This window comes from Betta splendens, chromosome 9 (assembly GCF_900634795.4).
Source record: "Betta splendens chromosome 9, fBetSpl5.4, whole genome shotgun sequence".
In the NCBI taxonomy this organism is placed as follows: Eukaryota; Metazoa; Chordata; class Actinopteri; order Anabantiformes; family Osphronemidae; genus Betta; species Betta splendens.
In genome coordinates this window covers 8,414,669-8,440,302 of record NC_040889.2, presented here as the reverse complement: position 1 = coordinate 8,440,302, position 25,634 = coordinate 8,414,669, and the positions used below count along the sequence as shown (strand labels likewise).

Below are 25,634 nucleotides of genomic sequence, written 5' to 3'. Positions count from 1 at the left end.
CTGTTAGCTTTCCAGTGTTGAGGCCTTGATTTTACATTAAGGCTTCACTTTCACATGTTCATTTTAAGGCCAAATGTTGTAAAATGTTGCAAGCCCAGATCCCTATACTGTAGAAGAGCAGTGATTGTAACCAGTGATCTCTGTCTTGTATCCAGGAATAGCTGCTCAAACCTTTTGGTCACTCTGACACAGTAAATTACATTATAACAAGGAGTCAAGTATGATTATAGGTTCCTTTTCTGCTCCATTAGGCAGTAATTACATCATTTAGACTTTGTTTTGAGTGAAAACTTAATGCAGGGTTTTCCATGACTGCACCCGTTAAAGTGCTTACTCTGCTTAAGACATTATTTTGAAATATTAAAGGTCATCATGACAATTGTTGTAAGTGGATATTACTATGACTACAACCTGTGAATTGCATCAGCGGTGGTTTTAGTGAAGGATCCTGTGTGTTTTCACACTCCCTAGGACGTTTCATTCAGGAAAAGCTTGCTTAATTTGGCATAACACCTCCACTGTAGCAGGTGTTTGACAGTGTGGCCGATCTCCTCCTCTGCTTCCATCGATGTAAATGACAGTACTTAGAAGAGCATTAGAGCTGCTGGCTAGTCATGAAATGATGGATGGCCACCGCCACTAGGCTCAGCTGCTCCACTGTGTGTTTGTATTGGTGTTGCTGAGGTGTGAAGGAAAGAGTACTGTAAGTGTGTCTGTTGATGTCAGTGTCTGCAGTGTTGACAGACACCATATGCATGATCATCTGTGCAGCAGTGTGTTGTTAAGTGCATAGTCATTAATGAAGGAGTCGTTGGTAACATTAGTGTTAGCCTTATTAAGCACTAGATTGATGCTGTGTAAAAATATATTTAGATTTTGTGCCTCTTCCTGTCTTCTTCTCCTATACTCCCTTCCTCGCCTCATCTCCTCAGCCCTCCCTCTTCTCCTCAGATCACTTACGTAATCATTGTATCTTTCTGCCATGTACTCACAGCACAGAGGCATTATGCATTGGGATACAGGCATTTTTATTTCATAGGGTCTCTAGATATGTGCATCCAAAGCGTATTCCTGTCTTGAAAGTGAAAGCTAATGCGTCTCTGTCAGCACGGAGATGTGTGCATGAAATCCTCTCTCTCTCTCTTCACTCTCTGAATTGATTCAATTCAATTTAATGGAATTAATGATTTATGAACAAGAGAGGCAACCAATAAAGCATGAGGTTCCATCTTTAAGGAACCGGTAAGAATGAGAGCAGGAACTGTGACTGGAGAACACGCTGCTCCTTCATTAGGAGTGGGAGTTCTGGGTTTGGGCAGATGCCTTTTCTCCAAAAATGACGAAATGGGACACGTTACAATCTATCACATTGTCATATTCAATGACTGGAAAAATGTATGGAAAACTATTTATTTTATATATTTTTTTAATATATTTATATTTTTATTTCTTATTTAGGAAAACGTAAGGAATCAAATCCTACTCAGGATCAGTGGACACAGATAATTGACACATTATGAGACTGCAGCAATTCCTAACAGAGGAATATGAATCAACCAGACATCCTTAATAAAAGGAGCAACATGTCTCCTGCCCCTTCCCTCTTTTTTCTTTTTTTTTTGGATTTGTAGATGCACTCCCTGACTGTTTTAATTTGTTCAAATTACAAAGCAACACTAAAACTAAGATGAGTCCCATAAAGACTAAGACCCAAACTGTGTTTCATCTTTCCATCTGAGAACACGAGCTGCAGCATTAGGGCGTGTGTGGTTGTATGTTTAAATTGGTTTTGATTTATGTCTTTTTTTAGTTTCTTAGTCTGTTTCTGCATGATTGACTCAGGTTCAGGGAACAAAGTGGTAATTGAAGCCCTCACTAGCACCTCGACTCATCCTGCAGCTCCCACATGACACAACAGCATACGATCTGAGGGAGCAGCCACTAACAACCCCGTCAGGAAGCCAGCTCCGATGTTGGTGGAAATAAGCATCAGTGCTTGTTAAGGTGTAAAATATATGGACTGTAAATAAAGCAGAAGAAATGATCCAGACCTGAATTGTGGATTTAGACTCCTCCATTTTCATCATTAGGATTGAGAGTGAACCTTCCTGTGTGGTAAAACTGTTGTCCAGTGAAATTGATGAGCACCCCCAGGAAGGTATTTTTCAGTTTCAATGACCTCGTTTCTCTCTGTGTAGTGCCATCATTAGGCGGAATGGGTGTAATTAGCAGAAAGAAAAAGACCTTCCATCACATTTCTGTGCTCATGGAGCCACAACCGACCCCCCAGTCTGTGGTGGGAAGGATCATTTATGTTGGCCTGCTTACTGAATTGTAGTTTATTTCAGGATGCAGCGTTGGGAAACAGAGTGAAGGAAGGACTGACATTTTGCTGTAATAGGACTGAAAAGGATGATAGATGGTCTCATTCATGCTCCGACACGCTCTGTATAGCAGGACCATGATTCTGAAGACATATTGTCCATAGGGACTGGTCCACACATCCTGTGGATGAAAGAAGTTACCACAAAGTTTGGAAGACTTTTGACTTTTTGACTTATGATCAACCAAATTGAGGCGTTTGTCACTGTTTTGTCCATGTTTGAAGTTTTTTATGCAGGAACACACACATTAATGATCTTTTCATGCTCCCGTTCTCTCTCCTTGTTCCTGTTTCTGTATCCTCTCAGCCAAATGACACAGATGTAAGTATGCATGACTAAATTTAACATCCCTGGCACCTGCCTGTCTCTGTGAAGTCAGCTTCACACCCCTGTTTAAGACACACACACCCACGCAGTCACAGACACGCACAGACTTGTAAACGAGACACTCTGGCGCCTATCCCAGGTAAACGCACCAGTAGGACACATCGCACATAAATTAACGCCCTCTCACCAACGCAGACACGCTTCTTTCACACATGAACCTGTCGGCACTGACACATGTTCCAGTTTAGTGCCTCCAGGCGAACATGAAGCATGTGTTTCAGTCACTTCCTCACACACAGAGACATAGCAGTCTGAACACAGGTGCCAGTCAAATGTAACACACACCCATCACACTAACAGAATTGGTCATGGTAACTAGCTAAAAACACTTTTTTATTCTTCTACCGCTCCAGTGCTCCGGTGTAGAGGGAGTTTGTCCTCTTCGCTGTGACAGCTTGGTAAGAATATACTGCTATGTTATTTTCAAACTGTGTACTGTGCAACTACATGTATATGGAGCTACAACAATAACCTTTTCTAGGATATTTAGGGTGATGTTTAATACCTTTCTCACAGGTGTTTGACAGACATCTTTCCCTTGATTCATTTCACTCTCTGTCTCCTCCCGTCAGGATATCGAGTGCTACGTGATTGACAATAATGGCTTTGTCCTAATTTCGGAGCAGCGAACTAATGTGAGTTAATACACAATCACACTCAGAAACAGGGAGAATTTAGCTGAAATGCTTTTCTCTTTTTGACTCAATTGTTTGTGGCTTATTATCTCTGTAAAAACACACAGAGGATCCCAAATGAGTCTCTGCCTTAGAAATACAGAAATACACATTGTGATTACATTTTCTCTCAGCACTTATAATAAGTGTGTAGGGCAAGGCCGCTGTCCATCACACGGTTCAGTCATGAAGAGTGCTCAATAAACCCTATTAATCCCATATCCTCATTTCATACCGCTTTAATGTTACTCAGCTGCTGGTGCTTATAAGGACTTTAGAATCTTTGGGCTTAAGAATATTTAAAAATATGTTTTTTACCCAGCAACAAGGACAAGCTACAGTGATGTCACATTTGTTACAAATTTAACCTTTTCCCACAGTAAATTTAAAAAACACGGAAGCAGTGCAATGACTCAGTGCTTCAACTGAGCACATACTACAACTAATATGAGTAGCATAGCAGCAACTCCTGGCCTACAATGATGCAACACAAAAACATACAACAGCAAACATAAAACATCATTTTAACAAGTGGCTTTTAAAAAAATAACCCACAATTTAATGAAGTAAAATGAATGTGGACAAATAATTATTCACATTTAGGATTAAATGGAGAGGATTAAAGGAGTTGCCATCAATTTAATTATAGAAGCTGTTTATTATCATTAATCCAACAAATGACTTTACGCAATGTTTATCCTGTTTATTGATAGGCTGGGAGGTTCTTCGGTGAGATTGATGGATCTGTCATGACTACGATGATCAGAATGGGCATGTTCAAAAGGTAATGCCTAGCTGAGCGGCTACAGTATGTCTCGCTATCCATCGTATCCTGGTTCTGAATATGTATCTGAATCAATGTAAAGTTTTTAAGACAGTGGCTTCCTGCTGCAGTGCCTTGTAAAGTGATATTTTATTCATTCCTCTATGTCATCCTCATAAAACTATTAATTTAAATCTATCTCATGAATACACCCCCATGGTGTAGCACAGACAGGTTGTGTTAGGCCTTTATATGCTTCTTGTTTTGCTTGTGGTTGTGTTAAACTAAGCTGTGCATTAGTATGCATATGATGCCTACCCCAAGGGCCTTATTTACTGTCATTATAGAGATGCAGAAGGTTTTTAATAGCGCTGTTGTCTCTGCCCTGGGTTGTTTACCTTACGTGTTTACCTCATTAACTTATCCCGGCCCTTTTCTAGTTTGCTCTTCTTTTCGTCTTTATCTGACACGGGATATTGCATAATTCTGCAGCACAAGGTCAGTCCTCAAGTAAAGGGAGTACGTTTGGGCTCAAAGAGAGCATTTCTTTTGGATTTCTTGCTTTTCTAAAGTAGGGGATCAGGGTTTAGGTTAAGCTCAGCCATACAATACATGTTATCATCTGGAGAGGGTCAAGAGATCGATGTAAGTCAGTGAAAGCCTGCCAGAAGAGCAACGCAATGAGCTTCTGTGTATGTGCGCGTTTTTCCTCAGGGTATCCCTGTTCGATTACCAGGCCATGTGTAAGATGCACTCGCACTCCGTCAGCAACGCTCGTCCACTCCTCAGCGTACGTACACTGAACACACTCTATAACCAGTGTATCGATCCAATCACTTCTGCAGTAACTGTCTGTCTCTCTCTGCAGCCATTCTACGGTTTGGCTTCAGCCCTCAAGTGGTTCCTGTCCAACTTCCTGCTGTAAGCGTTGCCAGGGGCAACCAGATTTGGCTGTTGCCGTTTTTGTAGCAATATGTTAAGAATAAATTGGATTTTTGTTAAATCGTGCTGTGATTTATCTGTAGAAGCCACTGACGGTTTGCTTTTAGATACACAACAATACATGATATATTATCTTCAAGGTAATAAATCCTTGGTATTACGGTTACATTAACACTGATTATTACAAAAGGGTTAAAAATTAAATGTGTTTGCTTTCTTGCTGAGGATTAGCTCAGCAAAGTTTAATATGTTTCCTGTATAGGAATATTATAAATGAGCCTTGTGAAAAATGACTGCTCCTTATTTATTATAATGTACAACAAGTGTGGTCCTAACTTTTTTCAGGTAACTCTCAGCAAGAAACCAAACAATGCAGCGTGGAATTTATTAAAAGGAAAGACAGCTACCAAAGCTTCCAATTACTGCAGAATAACTTGAGGACCCATTTAAATATTCCCAAGACACAACTTTGGGTCCTGGCCCAGTTTTTAAAAGCTGCATGCAATCTGCTTGCAATCTGCTTTGGTCTATAATGATGGCCGCCTAATTGACTCCCTCTCTCAGACCACTCTCGTCTTCCCTCTTCTTCACTAGGTTCCTCCTAGAGTTTAATATCTGCAGTTTCTGGCACGCGGAGCATTTTGCAGATGGTGAGCTCACACAGAAAAAAACATTTGACCCTCCAAGGTTAAACTGTGTTTCTGTGCATCTCTATCACAATACCCTCCCTGGATGTGGAGATCATGTATATTTTAAAAGTTGTGGCAAACAGTTATATTATATATTAGGTCGCTATGCGTCAAGGTGTGACTGTGTGAAACATAAAGGTCAGTTTGAAGTTCATTTGTGTCCTTTGACCCTCTTACCTTTTATATGCTTCCATGACTCCATTTTTCCATCCCATGTCCTCTTCCATATCATCACCACCATGATCCCTCTATTCAGCCAAGCCATCATTCAGTGTGTGTAAGTAAAACAGCCTTTTCTTTTAGGTAATTGATTAAATGAAATACAAATCGGTGTGCAATGGTCATGGTAACTTTCAGTGTGAATAAGCACTAGCTGGCAAAATCAAGAACATCTTGGAGGTTCAGTAATGCTAATGTAATGCTAACTAGGTTCAGCCAAACATATGTCTCCAAACCTGACTTGTGACAGTGTCACAAGCTGCTCTGGCTCCTCTTTCTGGTTTCAACATTGCAGTCTACCTCCAGGCATACTCTATATTCAATTCTGTTTGGACTATGCAGCAAACTAGAGCGCCTCTGGTCAGGGTAGAAAGAGCAATAAATGGCTCAAGTGTGAAGCATTTAAGTAGTAGCCTGTCACACATTCTCAGCCTGTCAATCAGAGTCGAAGTGCCACACATACAACTCACACACGCTTATTCATATTCTGAACCTTGAGTCATGGCCCTTATCTATCTCTCTATCAGCCTCTGCTCATAAGAAAAAAGGGGACATCCTGCAGCCGTGTGACACAGAGTACCCCAGCTTCATTTACGAGCCGTCAGTCAAAGAGACGAACAGCATTATTAAGTGTGGACGCTGCCAGAAGTAAGCACACTCACGCACACACACACACACACACACACACACACACACACACACACACACACACACACACACACACACACACACACACACACACACACATACATCTGCAACTGCACTCCTCTCTAAGCCGTAGACCAGTCATATTAAATTGTCCTTCCAAAATCCATTTTCTACAGCTTTGCTCTGCTCTGCATACTGAGAGCAGTGTCTGTTTATACAAGGGTATCAGGAAGGGGGAAATAAGTAAAATGGAATGGAATTAGATCAGGGCACACGGAGTTATAAAAAAACAAGAAGCAAATAGAGACAGAAAGTGGAAAACTGAGAGAAAGTATTAATAGAGGTAAACTAAAAGAAATCTGAGATTGGGAAGAGTGGGTGGTAGACATGTAAAAACAGCAGGAGGCATATAGAGAGGAGAAACAGAGGGATGGAGCATCATCATGTGCGTGTGTTTTTGAAATACAGAGAGATAGGCTTTTCTGTGGTTATTGTGATCATACATTGAGCTTTAGCGCCCCCGTGCAGCCAAAGGAGACATAACAGATAACGACCATCAAAAACCAAATTTTTCAGTCCTTACATTTCTGTGACTAGGTGATCCAGGTGAGGAAACCCCAGACATGTAATTTGTTCATACATAGATGTGACTTATGACTTGTTTCAGGATGTTTGTAGTGCAGCAGATACCAGAGAGCAATCTGCTGATGCTGGTAGTGCAAGCAGACTGTGACTGCTCCAGACAGCACCCCCCGATCACCATGGAGCCCAAAGAAGTCAAATATATCCTTTGATATATACAGGTATATAAATATCCATCCATTTTCTATTCTGCTTAATCCCATACGTGGGGTCGCAGGGGGGCTGGAGCCTATCCCAGCTGGCTATGGGCGAGGGGCGGGGTACACCCTAGACAGGTCACCAGTCCATCACAGGGCAACACATAGACAAACAACTATTCACACACACATTCACACCTATGGGCAATGTAGAGTGACTAATCAGGGTTTGCGTATGTATTGATTTACAGCTAACAAATCATAGGTCTATTGTGTGTTTTATTGGGAACAAAACTGTAAAACGCTTTATTTGTTAAATGGATCATTAATGAATTAAGCACAAAACTTCAGATTCTTGTTATTAGTTCTTATAGCTACAATACATAATGCATCAGTAAAGTGTGACAGGATGAGGTCACAAAAGATTCGCCGACGCCCTCAGTCCTGCCACTCTTACCATCCACAGGTCAGTGATTTATTTTGTAAAATTCTCTGGAATTAATATTTGCACCAACCAAGCAATTATTATTATGTTTAATGCATAATAAACACACAAAGTGAAATTGGCATCTGTTTAATTCCTGTAGGAAAATGCTGATGACTGCGGAGGAGCTTCCTTCATGTCTCTTTCAGCACCTCTCTTCTTCATCTGTGTCATATTCTCCACACTCGTCTCCTGATGACTTGACTGCTTCACCCATTCTCACATGAATGAAGAGACTGGAATAAAGCAAAAAATGTATAAGGAAACCTCAGGAGTTTTTTTTTCTTTTAAATCTGACAAATTTTAACCATTTTTTTCATTATGAAATCTCAACCCAGTCTCTCATGAGCATTTGATGTGGTTTTTGAGCATTCATTTATGAACCGCTGGACATGGTCTCAATTAAAAACTAGAAAGAGTGAAAGCGGACTGTTGCCATGGATACTTTTTTATTAGTTCACACATCCCTTTGCATCTCAAAATTAAAATGCATTGAAGGGCTGCCTAGTGGTGGCTTTGATGTACATTGATATAAAAGGCATTATAGGTCACTGAATGCAACTCAACAAAGCTGCTTCTCCTTCCTGTTGTTACATTGAGCTAAGCTTCATAGACACACATGCATATTGTATATGTGGCTGCGAGCATGCACACCTGTACTCAAACACTCCCCGCTTTATCATGCACAGAGTTTTAGCTCCTAACACTCTAAAGCTGAAGACAAGCCACTGACGTTTTAAAGGTAGGAGCCATTGCACACAAAATATAATCACAATGAGGTTCTATAGAATTTAAACAAATAGAAATTCTGAAGAATGGCAATTGTCAACTGTTCCAGGACCTCACTGTTTGAACCCAGATTTGTTATTGTAACAGTTCTTTAAAAGATGTTTGTCTACCTTTCTGTTTGTCTTTGTGTTTGTGCATACTATTAGAGTTATGTTTTCTGCTTGTCTGGGCATGTGGAAACCAAAATGCTCAGGTCTAGAATCAGCATGGATAAAACAATGATAGATTAAAGTTATAAAATGTGTCTGCTAACAGTATGAAAATGCATATACATGACCACTAACAAGTGTTTGCACTTACTGTAAATGTTTGAGGGCCTAAAGCATTTAATTGTAAATCAGTTTTAATTTATTTCCAAGGCACTTTTTCAAACACCTTTCTGGGGCCATAAAAAACCACGATGTCATGATAAAAGAAGGAAAGCACTAAAGATAAAGAAATGTAGTAATACTTTCATTGTTAAACATGTGTCATGTTGAGGATTATGTAATTCCACTGTAAATGAAGAGTGTAAATCTAATTGCATAAGGTATTTTTGTATACATTTGCTTGTGCATTTTATATTTGAATTGTTTTAGTCAGTTATCTTTTTTTTCTAAACACACTTTCATAATCTTACACAGCATGTTTTAAGTTAAACTAATACTGATGACAAAATTGCCTCAAGTTTTGCCTTTTTATGAAGTAAAAATCCACTGTTATCTGGTGCACATCACTGCAGTATGTTCTTTCTGGAGTCATTCACTTCATTTGATTATTGCATTTTGTTTTTGATTCCACTTTTGCAATACAATGTTCTGTATGTTGTGGGATTTCAATATTCACGTTGTTTGTTGACTGACTAAAGCCATGATTTGTACAAGGTAAAATTAAATTATATGGATTTTTTTACTTTACGTGTCCGTTGTTTTGTGTGTAATTCTTACATTAATGTGGACAACAGAAGCAGTGTTAGCTTTACTCTGTCAACTATTCTTTTTATATTTGTCGAAATGTAATTGTAGATATCTTGAACGGTAATTCTTCCTTGTCAGAATACAGTTGCGGGTATCTTTAATTATAATTTCGACCAATCACAATGTAATGTCGACTAGTCTAAATGATGTTTTAGATATATAGAATGCAATCATGGATAGTCAGTTAAAAATAAAAATAAAACGTCAAAACGGCTAGTCATAGTCACCGGCAGGGAGCGCTGCCACAGGCACCGGCAGGGGGCGCTGCTTAGCCAATCACTCCCTCCCTCCTTCCCTTTGCCGTCATTGTTTGTGGCTCAGTGCTGCTCTGCTCCGGCAGCTGAGAGCGACGGGTCTGAGGAAAATGGCGGACGGTGTCGATCATATCGATATCTACGCCGACGTAGAGGAGGAATTCAGCCAGGTATTTAAATTGCGTTCGGGTTAACTTGGTTTTGAAGTATAAATGGAGGTTGTTGTGCTTTTGACGTGGACGAAGCGCGCCGTGCTTTAATGGCTGGACTAGCCTCACGCGCACGCAGGCCCTGTTTCCCACGCGCAGCAGGTAGTAGTCCGCAGCCTCAGTCCTCCCCAACGAGTGGGAATGCCGCGTTTGTGCTGTTGTTTACTGAGACGTGGTGGTGCACCGTGTTGTGGTCGCTGTGCAGAAACGTGTTTTATTTCTGTGTGTGCACACAATCGACGCAGCCGCTTGCATTGTTTTGTGCAGCCGGAGCCCCGGGCCTCGGCCCCAGTGGCGGGTTAGCGGCTCCAACAAACGCAGTTTCGTTCGCGTAGCTACTTAGCATTAGCACGATAGACGAAACCGTAAAGTTGGGCTAAGTTATTGTAAAATCTCAGGTTTAATACGATCTTTTACATAAAGAGACGCTAAACAGGATATTTTATTTCCTAGCTTCCCAGTGTTAGCTTGTAGCATGTAGTCTTTACGTGTTTGCTAGGTGTTCTTATGTCCCTGCACACGACCCTTCCTCAATACATTAAAGCTTTTTAAACTCATGTGGGATGGAGGCTATTTGTAGAATATTTAGGGTCAATGATTTATTCACGTCTTGGTAACGTCGCTACGTTCAGTAATAAAGTTTTACACCTGGTTTGGATTCGTGTGCGCATGTTGTGCTGAATCTATTGATGTTTTCGATTTAAAACAATTGGTTTTACTCTTACTGATTATGAATAGCAATTCATTGCCCTTTTTATAACGTCTGGTTTAAAACAGGCAGCATTCCATACTGCTTAAGTAGGTGTGTCGGTATTTTTATCAATAAATTTTTTAAAAAGCCTCGAGCAACCTGTTTTTCCTGTTACACAGTTAACGTTACATGGGTAACGATAAAAACATTCAGTGTTGGTTTTCTACCATCCCACTGCACGCTGTTAATAATGATGGGAGGATGAAAATGTGTTATTCATTTATGATTTTACACATTTGGCTATTAAAGGTCACTGTGTAGTTGCATCAAGTGTGAAAACTCTTCTGATTAATTTGCTAATTTGAATCACAGGAGGCCGACTACCCAGTTCATGATCAGATCGATCTGTACGACGATGTAATGTCACCATCAGCTAATAATGGCGACGCTCCAGAAGATCGAGACTACTTGGACACGCTACCTGCGCCTGGTGGCACGGAGGGTGGAAAGAGTGCCCCACCAAATGTGGTGTACACCTACACGGGAAAAAGGATTGCATTGTACATAGGAAATCTCACATGGGTGGGCAGGCATTTGAGTTCTCATACATTTATGAATGTTGACATGAGATGACTTTAATCACAGGAATGTAATAAATATTCTCTCCTGTGTTGCAGTGGACAACAGATGAAGACCTGACAGAAGCTATTCGGTCTATAGGCATCACAGACGTGCTGGAGATCAAGTTCTTTGAAAACAGAGCCAATGGCCAGTCCAAAGGGTGAGTACAGATATGTGTGTTACATGAGAGATTGTACAAAACCACAGGCAAATGGACATTTGCCTTCCTAATATTGAGTCACATTATTTACATGACCCACGGGTCATGGGAAATCTGAACAAGCTCTGTATGTTTGTGTCCTGCATGTCTGTCTCAGGTTTGCTCTGGTTTGTGTGGGCTCAGAGGCATCATCCAGGAAGTTAATGGAGCTCTTGTCAAAGAGGGAACTGCATGGTCAGAATCCCATTGTCACGCCATGCAACAAGCAGTCCCTTAGCCAGTTTGAGATGCAGTCCCGCAAAAGTAAGTAGGTCAAGTGTGCTGGGCTTTAGAGTTAGATTCTATTAGATGAAGAAGCATGAATAGCAAGAGTGACCAGGCAATACAGCCTAGGATGTGTTGATACAAGTATCATGCATATTTAGTATTTTTTCCTACATATTAAGTGGTCTTTGTCTATTTCACAGGTGCTCAGTCAGGCCAGATGTCTGGGGAAGGTAAAGCCGGTCCTCCTGGAGCAGGACCACGTGGAGGTTTCCCCATGGGAGGTCGAGGCAAAGGCAGGTTCCCTGGGCCACCTGGCCCTGGAGGAGACAGGTTTCCTGGACCTGTCGGTCCTGGGGGGCCACCGCCACATTTCCCCGGTTAGTAAATTAACAGGTGTATGATTCACCGGGATAGAGACAATGTCCTTGACAGTTCAAGGGCAACCTTGATGTTCCTTATAACTTTAAATTTACACATATCATTTAAATGTTCAGTTATGTTATTGCAATATTAAAACTAAAATTCATAGTTTAGAATTAGATCTGGTCAGCTATTTATTGTAAATCACCTCATTGCCTCATAATTGGTGAAGTACCTTTCAACAACAAACAAGAGTTCATGGTGAACACATTAGGACATTTGATGGATGGATGCATTATAAGGCCGTGACATGGCAGTGCAGCATTCTAAAACAGCACTGAAATATGCCTTGAAAGCTTTGCTGCTACTCACACCCGCATGAAGTTTTTTTCTTTGGTAGTTTGTCACCAGGGAAGGATCTCTCATTTAATCTTCTAGCAGGGCTCTGCCTTTTGCATGTGCTCTCCTGCTTTCTTTATTTTGTTAGGGGCCTCCTGACTACCATTCGAACAAACGGTCCTTCCTTTGCTCCAGTTCTCTGCTTGCTGACAGTTGCCACCACCATTTCTTGACAAGCAGTTTGTTCAAAGCTGTGCTTGGCTATCTGCCACCCTTCAACTTGGATTGGCCGCCTTACACTTGTAGTAGAGAAGAATGAAGTTGTGAGCCTCTCGTTTTTTTTTCCCCGCATTTTTTGTGTCTTGCCGTCCTCCAACCTTTTTGAGTCTCTAGTTTTGCTTAGTGGCTGGTGCCCCGTGCTGCTGGGTTATAAATGGCCTTCAGTAAGCAGAAGCTTATGATGGGAAGACTTGTGATTGGTTTGCTTTCTTCCCCATTAGGCTCGGGGATGAGACCTGATGTGATTAGGCACCAAGATGGCCCTCTGATGGATATGAGTTTCAGTCCCTTCCCGCCGGGGGGCAGGAACGGGAGCTGGCATGGAAGAGGTGAAACACCTCCACTGATTTGATCGATTGCCTTTTTAACCTAACTCTTTGATAGTTGTGTCTTTGAGACTTAACGTTGACGGTACTTAAAACAGCTGAATAAATTTCAAAATCTGGAAAACAACATCCTCAAGCAAATAGGGAGGTAATTTAGTCAAATAATGACTTGGAAACATCCTGTACTGTAGAAGATTCAGAATAGATATTGGGTTTCTCTGAAGGCCAATGCAGAACCCATATGTACCCATTGTTGCTTGGAACTTCTTCTGTGCTTACATAGAAGGGACACAAGTAGCAACCTCCCGACTGCTTAACTAGAGCCTCGGAAAACAGCTGTGCCACTTCATTCCATTTGGGTTATTCAAGGGGATTTTTTTGTCTGTTTTGCTTTAAACTAATTTTCTCACATTCTTCCATCATACTCAAAAATGTTGTGGTGCGCATCCGCTGGAACGTGCATGAAAGACCATTGATTAAAAGCTTTTGTATCTCAAGTGCATTTGCATTTTGTCACTTGTGTGTGTGTTATAGGTGGAATGCAGGGTCCCCCACGTCCCCCTCCTGGTCCACCTGGTCCTCCCGGGCCCCCAGGTCCGCTACCTCCTGGCCAAGGCCTTCCCCCACCTCTTGCTGGCCCTCCAAATCGTGGTGACAGACCTCCTCCCCCTGTTCTCTTCCCTGGTCAATTTGGCCAGCCACCAATGGGTCCATTGCCCCCCGGCCCCCCTCCTCCTGGTTATGGCCCTCCACCCGGTCCCCCACCTCCTCAACAGGGCCCGCCACCTCCGGGACCTTTCCCTCCTCGTCCCCCAGGTCCCATAGGACCCCCTATGGCTTTGGCTCCACCTCCACACATGCCTGGTCCTCCACCAGGTGGACCACCACCAGCCCCCCATGTCAACCCTGCCTTCTTCCCTCCACCTGGCAACAATAACATGCCCCCCAACGACAGCAGAGGGCCCCCTGGTCCCAACGACCCATATGGACGCCCACCACCATATGAAAGAGGAGACTATGGTCCTGGAGGCCGGTAAGAATTATGCAATACAGTTAAACTTGTAATCCGTGATCTTTTATAACATAAGTTGTGGCTTATTAATTTGTCTGTTTGCAGGGAGATGGAGGCCTCTCGGACCCCTCTGAGTGAGGCAGAGTTTGAGGAGATCATGAACAGGAATAGGGCCATCTCCTCCAGTGCCATATCCAGGGCTGTGTCTGATGCCAGTGCAGGTAACTCATACTAATATATAGTGCATCTATACCTGTTGGTTGCTTGAACATCACTGTGACCAAATTAAAATTTAACACATCCTTTTGTTGCCCTTTTAGCGGATTATGGCAGCGCTATAGAGACTCTGGTGACAGCCATCAGTCTGATTAAACAGTCCAAAGTATCTGCAGACGACCGTTGTAAGGTCCTTATCAGTTCCTTGCAAGACTGTCTCCATGGCATTGAGTCTAAAAGCTACGGCTCTGCTTCCAGGTAAGCGTGTATTTACTGAAGTAACAGTTAGATAAGGTAATAAAGTGCAGTAAAACTGGAATTTGGCCCAGAGTTTTGTTAGTTGCAGTTGTATCCATTTTTTTTGTCTCCAGTATCAAAAGGACCATGTCCTATGGTACCATTTATAAATGGGATTTGGCCCCGATAGATATGCTATTTAAAGTCTTAACAGCCTAATGATGCTACTTTGTCTCTGCCAGGCGAGAGCGCTCCAGGGAGCGTGACCACAGCCGCTCCAGGGAAAAAAGCAGACGCCACAAGTCCCGCAGTCGGGACAGGCATGAAGACTATTACCGCGAGCGCAGCAGGGAGCGGGACCGCCACCGCGAGAGGGACCGTGACAGAGACCGGGAACGCGAGAGAGAGAGGGAGTATAGACACCGCTAGGTGTACGAGAGGTATGTACAGCCTTTAGTTCCCCTTCTGCCTGTCACAAGCTGTGTTTCTTTCCCTACCTTTGTCTTGGACCTGGACTAAAGGTTTCAACCTGCCAGAAGAAGAAGAAGAAAACATCCCTGAGTTTTGCCTTGTTCTCTTTGGTTGCTTTTCTTCTTCTGTTATGACATTCGGCCTCAATCCACATCCCAAATTACTCACATCTAACATCAGATGGTCAAATTTAGGGAACTATTCAATTTAAATTTGAAAAATGTAATGATGAGGACAGACAAGGTAAGCGAAGAGAAGGCTTTTAAACTCAATGGTTTCAGGTAAGTGCAAGGTAGGTTTTACCTCCAATTCTCACAATGTTGTTTTGAATATTGCTTGTCAGACAATGCACTTGCTGTAATTGTTGTGTTGTTCTATGCTTAGGGAGTTTGTATGAGTTGTACAAATGCTGTGGTTCCTCCTAGAAATTTAAACATGCGTGGAAAATTACTGGAGAATAATTTGGAATTGCATTCGGTTTACTGTCTGGTCTACAAAATTCACTGCCTTTGTTTTATGTGCTGAATAAATTGCATAACAACATACAGATTTAAAATGTGTTACACTTAAATCAAACTGTTAAGTGCTGTGTTTCGCTGTACTGATTATTTATGTAAACTACTTTTTCAGTCACGTCAGAATTGTGTTTTCTTAGCGGCTGTAGCCAGTGGCTCAGATATTTTTCTAGCTTGGGTATGGAGATTCTTTGCCTTTTAGCTTGCAGCTTATTGGAGAGTGTTTTACCTGCTGACAGGGTTTGTCATTGGAGTAATATTCCGGCTATAGAAATCAGAGTATGTCCTCATCATTTTTACAGTACTTAATGTAGATGTTGCATTTTGTGGCCTTTCCAGATCTATTTCATTTTTAGAATAAAATTTACACATTCACTTGTAAATGTTGTATTCATAGTAATGTGTGCCTTTGATCCGTTTCACTTAAAAGTTGTCATGTCAAGTTCTCGTCTTTATCTGATGACGTTTGGATAATACATTGAGAATATTAGTCACATTTGCATGTTAGTTATGTTTTATGGCATTTTACAGATGAATGTTTTCTAGACCTGTGTTGCTTATTTTCGAGCTACTGTACCTCCAGTTTAAGACTTTGAGGTGCACTTTAAAAAGCTTGAAGTAAATCTGAGCGTGTGCATGTGGACAGCTGCTGTCCGTGATTTAAAATCAGTACTGTAAATTCATGATCAAACCTATTGGATTTGCTATTGACTGATGGATGGTAATAATCTATATTGTTTTTATATGACCTACATGTTCAATAAATAGCGTTTAGGCTGCAGTTTAATGGTAAAAGTCAGTATTGCCGGTCTGTCAGTATTGTGGCTCATTATGTCTTTTCATGGCCCTTTTTAGATGTTTAGTCATGTTAGAGATGAGATGTAGATGTATTTAGTAAAACCTACTTGACTCTAGCTTTTATACACTTGTAGCTGAACACCCACTAAGATTATACTTTCATATTTACTAGAGGTAAATATTGATATACTTTTGTAATACTGTATTTGTGTTTCCTCTGCAAGTGCATCATATTTTGTGATGCGTTGGAACTACAGCTAAAATTTAAAAATTTGTGTTGTTAGTGCGAGGGCCAAGAGATGTTTTTTTAGCATTTTGTATATATTGAGTATATATTTTTTGTATATATTTGTAGAGCAGACCAGGGGTTACACTGGACCTTCAGAATCTCTGTGCAGCATATATCACCCTAAATAATATTTCTATTTAAAATGACATCCATTCACTAATGTGCTATTGTTTTGATAGAGGTGTGTCGACAGAGCGGGAAACTTCCTCTGTACATTATCAGTTTGGTCTCTGATTTCCATGCTGAGAAATATTACCTGGGGTGGTGTTGCTCTGGATATTCTGATGTCTGAAAACAGGCAAATCCCACATCAAATAATTGTAACGTAACTGTTTGGGTAATGTGTCACGTGTCTGAGTGTGGAGTTTAGCTGTCAACAGTAGCTGACTTAATCTGACCTGTTACCTTGATTTCTTCTATACATATTTAAGGTTTCAAGGAGATGTTGTGCCCACTGGGAACCTCTTAAATAGAAATAGATTTATTTTTTCTTATGCGCCCTCTCTCTTATTTCTCTATTTTCATAGTGTCGCCAGGTAAAACCCCCTTACCTGCATTGGTTTGAGCGGTAGCAGCTGCAGGTGCTTGTCTCAAATAAGAGGTTCTCAGAAGGCACAAGGCCTGTAAACGTTTAATATGTAACTTTTGCGTATGTATCCACAAGTATGTTTTTAAAATATGATTAAAAGGAAGTGGGCAAAATTAATGTAAGCCCAAATATGTCCATTTTCCATCTGACCATGATCAGTTTGCGTCCAAGTATTGACTGCCAGAAACGGGAATGCACAGTATTCCCACCAGGCTGATATTTCTCTCTTGTTTGCACAGAATCAGAATGCAGGTGTGTGTCTTTTTAAAACAAGCCTATCTGCTCATGTCAAACCAGGGTCAAAGGGAATCTCGTGGCAGAAATAGATTATGTATTGAGTGTAGGTGTAGTTACATCAAGGTAATCACATGCCTTTCAGTGAACACCCTATTTGTTGTAAACAGGTTCATTGGAGTGTAAATATATAAAAATACCCTAAGGGGTTTTATAATGATAAATTAAAGGTTTGCTTCCTCTGAATGTTTAACATTGCCTGATCCTGGTTTGGCTCATTTACACACTGTACACACTACGACAGATTTAAATGTGTTTTTCGAGCTAATTTTCTATAATGAACGTGCAGTAGGGTCGACAATATTGCCCATATTTGATGGCAGACTTGAATGTAACTTGACCATTGACGGAACTTAAACAACTCTCTTCAGGCCAGTTCCCTTTTTTTAAAATGTGACCAGCGTTGCGTTTTCTTGAGTTCAACTACTGTGTTGACTTCATGGCCATGGCAGCTCTATGTAAACCAAAATTCCTTCCACAGCAAAAAGTGTCGTTTGTATGAACCTTTTAATTTTTGAACTATGTAACCATTTCACCTGGTGCCTGTTAAGTGAGGCTATTCTGGTGGTAATAGTGCTTCTATGTGGTGCTGGGGCGTTGTAATGAGAATCCCCAGCCTTTTAAGCAATATACACATCAAAATTTGAAGGACTGTGTAAAATAATTGCTGTGTAAAATATCTTGCCTTGTGGTTAAAATGATTTTTGAATAAGGAAAGAAATCGCTGATGGTCAAATGCCTTTTTTTTAATTATCACCACGAGGTTGACTTGATAGGATGTCTTTCTTAAGAGTTTACTTCAACACAACCTCTTTCTTCTTAGGCGTTGAACTCGACTCTTAAGAAAGACGTCCAGTTGCCACGATACTTGATGTAGGATGCAGTTGAATTGATTCCTGCTGTGTCTGATCCAATAGCATGCAGCCTTCTTCTGTAGTTTTGTGTCTGTACTGTTCTGTTGTATCATTGCTTAATTAGTCCAAACTACAATCTTCCGTCCATAAAATGTGTACAGGCTTTATTAGCAAAATGCTTATCTAAACCTTCATTGATTACTCACATTAACACCACCTGTTTTGTATTGTTTTTTTTTATGTTGTAGTGGACACGGGTAAGAATAGTTTTGAAAACTTTGCACATAAAGTGTACGTTGAGTTTCCAGCAATACAACCTAAAGGGACCAGAGTTAAGTGTTGTCACACACTGTCTGATGAGTTTAGTCAATTTCATTAAAAAAGCTTTTAGCTTCAGTGAGCTATGCTCCTTAGGTAAGCGTATAAATTTGTCCGTCTTTTGACTTTGATGCAGTTTTATATATGAGCGCCATTGCCTGTCTGTCTTCATGAAAATGTTACCATATGTGTGAATCAATATATTTGCATCAGTGCAGGATGAACAGTTATTGCCAGGGTTGGGGGCAGTTAAGTCGCCTGAGTTTGTTTTTGTTTTTTTTCTCCCATTCAACTTTTTCTATTTATATTCTTAGTTCTGTCTCTGTGACGGACCATTTTCTCACTACAATGCGTTTGCTAAATGCCCTTTCTACTAATCTCCAGCCTTGTGACTCAGTGATTGTGAACTGAACCCAGCCCTGGGGAGCTCTATGTATGTATAGCCTAGAGGTTGAATGATGAGGGGAAGGGGGGTTTTATTGTTGGGCTGCCTCGAAACCAAACTCCACCCTTCGTTTTGACACCTTTCAGCTAACGGGATCAAGGATGGATGGAAGCAAAAGGAGGAACGCTTTCAGTGCACCACCACCACCACCACCTCCCCACACCGCATGACCGGGCAGGATTCGCAAGCACCTCCTCCTCCACCCCTCCATCTCTCTCCTCCTCCACCCATACTTCTGTCTGTTCATCTTGTCTGCCTGATTGACAGCAGTAGATGGAAGGCCCTGACCTGTGTAAGGCTATGTTATTCAAGCATCTATACTCATGGTAACTAAAGATGAAAGAAAAGAAACTTTCCAAACAGCTCTTTTATTTTTATGATGTTTTATTTGATATGAGTATGAGTATGTGTGATGTTTGTTTTGCAAAGAAACAATAAAATGGCCCGCACAACCCTCAGAAGACACAAACATTACAACCTATTTGTTAGCTTTTTTTAAATACCTGGCTTGCTATACTGTGTACACTCAGTTTAGAGATCAGTTTTTATAGGGTACATGTTTGATGTTTTCTCTTCTCCCCCTCCCCTTCTTCCCGTTCTCTATTTTCATTGTTAGTATGTTTGTAAATGTCTCTGCTTTTGATTAAAAACTAGATGTTGTAATAAAAAAATGTTTACTGAGGTACGTTCTGCATTTGGTGAATTCTCTACATGTTAATCTTTAATATTGAATGTATATTTTATATTTTTCTTACATTGACTTTGCATTTGAAAGACTTTGTTCTGCTTTTGGTAAGAAAATGATGGATGAATATACAGTGTGCCTTGATAGGGAGGGTGGGTGTGTACAGCTTTAAAGGTTAAACAGATAAAAAGACATATGGGATACACTTTTGTTTAAGCATTGAATATATAAACTTAATAGTTTTCAGCAAACTGAATCTTTGAATGTTAACTTGTAATTGAGTTTTATACTTCTCGACCTAGTTGGGTAATGTATGGTTTTGAAAATTAACCACAGGCCAGTTAAGGTAAAGAATTAGACATTCCACATTGTGTCACTGGTGTTTCTAAAACGTTAAATGACCATTAATGAATTATCAGTTCAATAACACTAAGTCTTTTTTTTCCCTTTTGTTTAAGTTTGTCTTTGTCCTGTTGAATCGTATTGTTTTACTTGTTAATTGATCTTGTGTCATGCTGGGTCAAATCTGCATGACCATCCTCTAATTACAGTTCAAACTAATGTTTTCCTAATATGTGGTGAAAATATTGAACCATGAACCCGAGAAGTTATGGAATAACAACTAAATGTTAACTGATTCAACAGAAATCTGTGTTAAAAATTGGGGGACACTGCTGTTTTTCTGAAGTTTCCTAAAACATAGTTTGTTGTTGGCTTGTCGTGATGTCTCTCTACAGTTTGAAGGTAAGTGTTTGCAGGTCGGCATCACTGCATTAGAAGAAACCATCCAGTCCAGAAGAAACCTGTCTGCATCAAGTCAGACCAGCACTACCTCATGAAACATGTTCAAGTGTCTTGTGTTTTCAAAATAATAATAGAACTAACTGTGAGCTCAGATAGAGCGTGTCGAAGGTCAAAGCCAGCCTTTGGTCATTAAAAGGCGCAAGGCCATATGATTTAAATAGTCATTGGTCTTTAATGTTTTTAAATTTAATCTGACTTTGTACATTTTTTTTACATGTAATTTTCTTTGACAGCAGGTAAGAAACTTTCAAATGCGGCCAAGCATGGAGAATACACCAATATAACGTGCCCTAGGATGTACATCTAGAGTTGTAGTGGATATTCCACCTGGGAACAATACGGTTTATCAGATTTTGGGCGCATACATTTCAGCATCTCAAATTTTAATCCTAGGAGTTATTGAGTGTTCATGAAGTTGAAAAGTATTTTGCTAATGTTAGGCTTTTCTTTCTGGTTGAAAATGTATTAAGCCTGCAACAAAAATATTTAATGTTAAGTTTTAAATAGTGTTATATTTCGTAGCTTATTTATCAAGCCACATTTCATTCAAATAAAAAAATATTTTAGTATAATTTGCTTTGGTTAATTCCAGTTTTGTACATAATTTCTCTCCCACGTTTTAGAGGCTTCTACAAACGGATTGTGTAAATAAAGAAACCAATGTAAACCAATTAATACATGTGCAGTTTTTTTGTTCATTATATTGATAAATGAGTAAAGTGTCTTTCCTGTAATGATACATGTCATACAAGAGCAGCTAAACACAAAACACGGTTTCAAGTAATGAAAATATAACTAGGATAATTAAGCTGTGGGAGAACAGGTTGAAACATAGACTGTCACCTGTTCAGAGCACGGGGTCAAAAGAAGTATGGCTCAAATGTGTCAGTGGAGAATAAGACATGACAACGTGCAGTACCTAAAGGGTTCCAAGCCTCTAATAACCCAGTTTGACAAGGACAAAAACAAACAAGACCTGATTTAAAGGAAGGAACCTCCATCAGAACCAGGCTCAGGTGGAGGAGAGTGAACAGCACCGTGCTACTTGTCTAGTTATCGATGTGCAACAGTCTGATCACAAAAATCACACTGATTCTACACTGAAGTTTGTGTAGAATAACTTCAGCTTCATAATTGTTGACTCGCTATCACAATAAATGTTGAAGAGAAGATTTAGCATAATATTGTGTAATGATGTGAGCTGTCAATCATTATCTGCACTGACTCGGCTCTTGGCCTTTCTGTCTGTGTCGTTGGAGTTTCATGAGGACTTTGTGCAAACAGCCTCAGCTCCAGGGCTGGAGACAGGGCCTTGTGCACGTGGCGCCCTCTGCTGGCAGCAGGCAGCACTGACACTACATGACCAGACACTGGGCCCCAGGTTCCCCACACACATGAATGTATCCGTCACCAGCCCGATGTCCCTCTGTTCTCCACCTATGAGTCTGTGCTGGTTCTGCGTTTCTTCGTGTCAGAGCATGGGTGGACTTTTACTCCAGGCTCCAGCTCTGCGGTTCCAGCTCTCAGTGATCTGTTCTCTCCACTTTGAACTGGACCATGAGCCCAATAGTAGAACAATTTTGTAAGCCACATAAATAAACATAGATGTGCATTCAGTTTGTTAGTAAAGCTATGGGGTTTCCCTAACCAATATGCAGGGACAAGGAGAAAAGAGCTGGAGTTGTTCTCTTACCATCACAGTGGTACAATAACATGGAATAACTTTTGTCCCTATTGAAATCAGCTCTATTTTCCTGTTTTCCCTGCCAAGCTGTAATGGGAACTGGAGATTATCTGTAGACAGAAGGTAAAGATGACACCCTGGACAGGTCACATAGACAAACAACCACTCACACACACACTCACACCTATGGGCAATGGAGAGAGGCCCATCAACCTAATGCATGTTTTTGGACCATGGGAGGAACCCGGAGAGAATCCACTCGAACACTGGGAGATCATGCAAACTCCACACAGAAAGGCACCCTGTTCGCTCCGGGAATCCAACCCAGGACCTGTGAGGCGATGGTGCGACCCACTGCTGCCCTCCATTTTAAACAACCAGTAACTGATATATTTGTCCATTATTACAATATGTCTATCACTGGTCATTTGCACCAACACAGCATAAATCTCTATCTATTGACAGCTCACATCATGTGACGTTACGCAAAGTGCTGCTAAAGCTTCTCTTCTGGAAGTGTTTCAACAATGATTAGACGCAGTGAGTCAAGAAATATGAAGTTGAAGTTATTCTACACAAGCTTCGAGGTTCAGTGTAATTCTTGTGATCAGACTGATCAATAACTACATAAATAACACGTGGCTGTTCTCTCTCCTCCACCTGAGCCTGGTTCTGGGTTATTAGTAATTTCTGGACGTGATCTATCCAAGAAGCTCAACTAAAACATACTTCTTATGTGTCTCCTGCTGCACGGGTGCCTGAGCTTCCGTGGCTGCAGTTGTAACATGTCAGTAGAACTGAACTGGTCGTCTTTGACCCTGTCGACGTAAGTAACAGCACATTTCTCATCCTAAATGTCAGAAACCCCACATCACAGCGACAGCTTCAGTTTTACTTCCTTTTCTCTTTGAATCTGACCATCTCTCCTTCGTCTCTTTCGTTTTTCAGCTCATAAGATTCATGGTCGTGAACAAAAGGACACACAAGCTGAGGGTCCACGTCGATCTACAGGATGACGGGAGGCGGAGATTTGCAGCAGCCATCAGAAGGTGTTGAAAATGTTCCACCACATATTTCAGAGGTTTGCATTAGGTGTCTCAAGTCGTCACAGTTGCAAACTGCAGTTGAACATGGACGTTCCAGCTTGTAACAGTTCAGTTCTGCACAGTTTTGGGAACACTGCAGGTTTATAGTGGACAGCCCCTGCTGATTGCTCCACGGTTGGTGGATTTCCACATGACTATATGCATTTAGTTTGACCAGTTGTGGTGCGTTTTCTGTTTGATTTGTGAACGGGCCCATTGTCCGTACTGGGAGTACAGACAAGCTTACAGATCTGAGCGCACACACTGCGAGTGATGGACAAGAAAAAAAACGGCTTCTGGAAATGCGAATGCAGTCTTATATGTGGCTTGATAAATAACAACAAGTGTTGTTTTTACTTCCCTCTGCAAACGCGCTCCGTCTTTCAGAAGCCGTCTTTCTTTTTCTTGTCCACTCCCGTTGGACTGCGCTCAGATCTGCACACTGGTCTGTATCCTCAGTACAGACAAAAAGCTCGGTTCCACGAGCCAACCCTTAGCAACCACCGTCTCAGCCACCAGGGCAGACTTTGACCTAATTAAGAACATGTATTATTGGGATTATTGTTTTTTTTTATCTAAATTTCCTAATCAAATTTAGTGTTTATTTTCTTTTTTTTGTCAACCAATTGAAATGTTTCAGCTAAATTAAAAATAAAAGTTCCAATCTTTTGTTTTTCCAAATTAAATCAATCACCACAAAGAAATCTCTCTCACCGGGCCGAGCCAAGTTAAGATTTGAGTTTGAATTTGAGTTCGTTGGATCTCGTCAGAGGCGATCCAGACAGGTGAGCAGTCCTCCCAGCTCTGAATGTCTGTAGAGGTTTGGAGGCTGAGTGACCCTAGTCCTCAGGACCATCGTCCCTGGTCACACCGTCCAGACGACCTGCAGCGGATCCTGTTCGTGGCCAAAAAATGGGGTGGAAATTTCCCACAAAGAGGCAGATGAGAGTTGTCTTTTGTGAGATTTATGATAAAAATAAAAATAGTGGGGAAAGCAAATCAAAAACATGGATGTTGATTGTGCACGTCAACAAATCAAAAATCAGCTGGGGAGATCAGTGCACACACCACGAGGGTGTGATGCAAAGAGCCCACGATCCTCAAGTTGATTCTGCCTTTTAACCCATTTCTCTGGCTCTGGTGGAATGTTTCTCTGCACCAATAGAATTGTTTGTGCCACCTTATCTCACCATGAGTGAGAATGTGGCACAAAATGTTTGGTGCTCAGAGTAAAAGTGTGCTGAACATCTGCACATGGACATTGAAGGCTCTCCTGTGTGAAATCATCAGGCTGTGATAGTGTTTTACTTCTCCCACTGATCTTAGATCAGCTTGTCTCCTTTTCCTAGAGATGAAGTCAGGAACTGGAGATTGTCACGAACCAGTGTGGACGCAACATGCAGTTACTGTACATCATTATTGTTGCAGACTCCCTAATTATCACATGTATTCAATAAGTTGATGTATGTAGTAAAGTGAAGTAAGGAAGAAGTTCCTATGGACAAATAAACCACCTGATTAGTGTTACAACACAATTCTGATCTCGGTCTGTTATTTAGCGCTTCATGAAAGTGTTACGTCATAAGTAATAGGTCATTATTTTTACTGTTTTAACAAACATATTTAGAATCTCACAGTAAAACATGAAGAAATACAAATACAAATGATGTTTAACATGGAACGTATTTATTACAATTTGTTTCAAATTATTGATGAAAATCACTCGTCTCGACTGTCTTCTGTTTAGAGATGGAGGCCAACACCGCTGATTATGTGAAGAGTCTCCCAAACCCAGCAGCACAGAGAAAGCAGTGACAAAGACACTTCCTCTATGTGGTTAGGACTGGGAGGCTCCCTCTGTCTGGACCGGAGGCTGGAGGGAGCAAAGAGCTGCAGGAAGCTAGAAGAAACATCACAAACAGATGTGTTGTTAACTTTGTGATGTGAAGCTTATCACCACTTTACTACTCAGGTAAATTACTGCTCAGGCGATTACTTATAGCATTGAGCCTCCATAGACACGGGTGACAACTTCTCCTATCGTCCTATGCGGTCCTATCGTCGTCTCAGTTGCCACAGTTCTCCAGCCTCCACAGCTGCACCTGTCACCACCAAAAT

At 41.0% G+C, this 25,634-nt stretch overlaps 2 protein-coding genes across 10 annotated transcripts in view; both read left to right on the top strand.

The window, feature by feature from the left end:
* cacna2d4a (calcium channel, voltage-dependent, alpha 2/delta subunit 4a) overlaps positions 1–9,649 on the top strand; it is a 57,150-nt gene extending 47,501 nt beyond the window's left edge. For 4 of the 8 annotated variants that reach the window (XM_055511117.1, XM_055511118.1, XM_055511122.1 and 1 more), the window contains 12 exons: positions 2,691–2,705; positions 3,125–3,169; positions 3,344–3,406; positions 4,159–4,229; positions 4,923–4,998; positions 5,077–5,129; positions 5,745–5,800; positions 6,096–6,116; positions 6,586–6,706; positions 7,374–7,492; positions 7,872–7,951; positions 8,073–9,649. In XM_055511117.1, the coding sequence (XP_055367092.1) occupies positions 2,691–2,705; positions 3,125–3,169; positions 3,344–3,406; positions 4,159–4,229; positions 4,923–4,998; positions 5,077–5,129; positions 5,745–5,800; positions 6,096–6,116; positions 6,586–6,706; positions 7,374–7,492; positions 7,872–7,951; positions 8,073–8,165 (813 nt within the window). In that variant the 3' untranslated portion in view covers positions 8,166–9,649. The remainder of the gene's footprint in view (positions 1–2,690; positions 2,706–3,124; positions 3,170–3,343; positions 3,407–4,158; positions 4,230–4,922; positions 4,999–5,076; positions 5,130–5,744; positions 5,801–6,095; positions 6,117–6,585; positions 6,707–7,373; positions 7,493–7,871; positions 7,952–8,072) is intronic. The other 4 variants (XM_055511119.1, XM_055511123.1, XM_055511120.1 and 1 more) reach the window with 2 other exon arrangements.
* Positions 9,650–9,990: 341 nt separating this feature from the next.
* cpsf6 (cleavage and polyadenylation specific factor 6) lies at positions 9,991–21,422 on the top strand. 2 transcript variants are annotated; one of them, XM_029162065.3, is made up of 11 exons: positions 9,991–10,138; positions 11,241–11,450; positions 11,546–11,649; positions 11,807–11,952; positions 12,117–12,293; positions 13,116–13,223; positions 13,755–14,253; positions 14,338–14,453; positions 14,553–14,706; positions 14,928–15,125; positions 19,345–21,422. In XM_029162065.3, exons 1-10 carry the CDS (start codon positions 10,079–10,081, stop codon positions 15,112–15,114), a joined length of 1,761 nt encoding a protein of 586 aa, XP_029017898.1. In that variant the 5' UTR covers positions 9,991–10,078; the 3' UTR covers positions 15,115–15,125; positions 19,345–21,422. The 2 variants fall into 2 exon arrangements, with proteins under 2 accessions (XP_029017898.1, XP_040928228.1); XM_041072294.2 differs by lacking the exon at positions 13,116–13,223.
* The last annotated feature ends 4,212 nt before the right edge of the window (positions 21,423–25,634 follow it).

Excerpts from the sequence above, each read along its gene's own strand:
- cpsf6 (XM_029162065.3), top strand. The coding sequence starts at position 10,079 with ATGGCGGACGGTGTCGATCATATCGATATCTACGCCGACGTAGAGGAG. Across the intron at positions 11,650-11,806 it reads GCCAATGGCCAGTCCAAAGG|GTTTGCTCTGGTTTGTGTGG; the intron begins GTGAGTACAGAT and ends TGTCTGTCTCAG. Across the intron at positions 13,224-13,754 it reads CGGGAGCTGGCATGGAAGAG|GTGGAATGCAGGGTCCCCCA; the intron begins GTGAAACACCTC and ends TGTGTGTTATAG.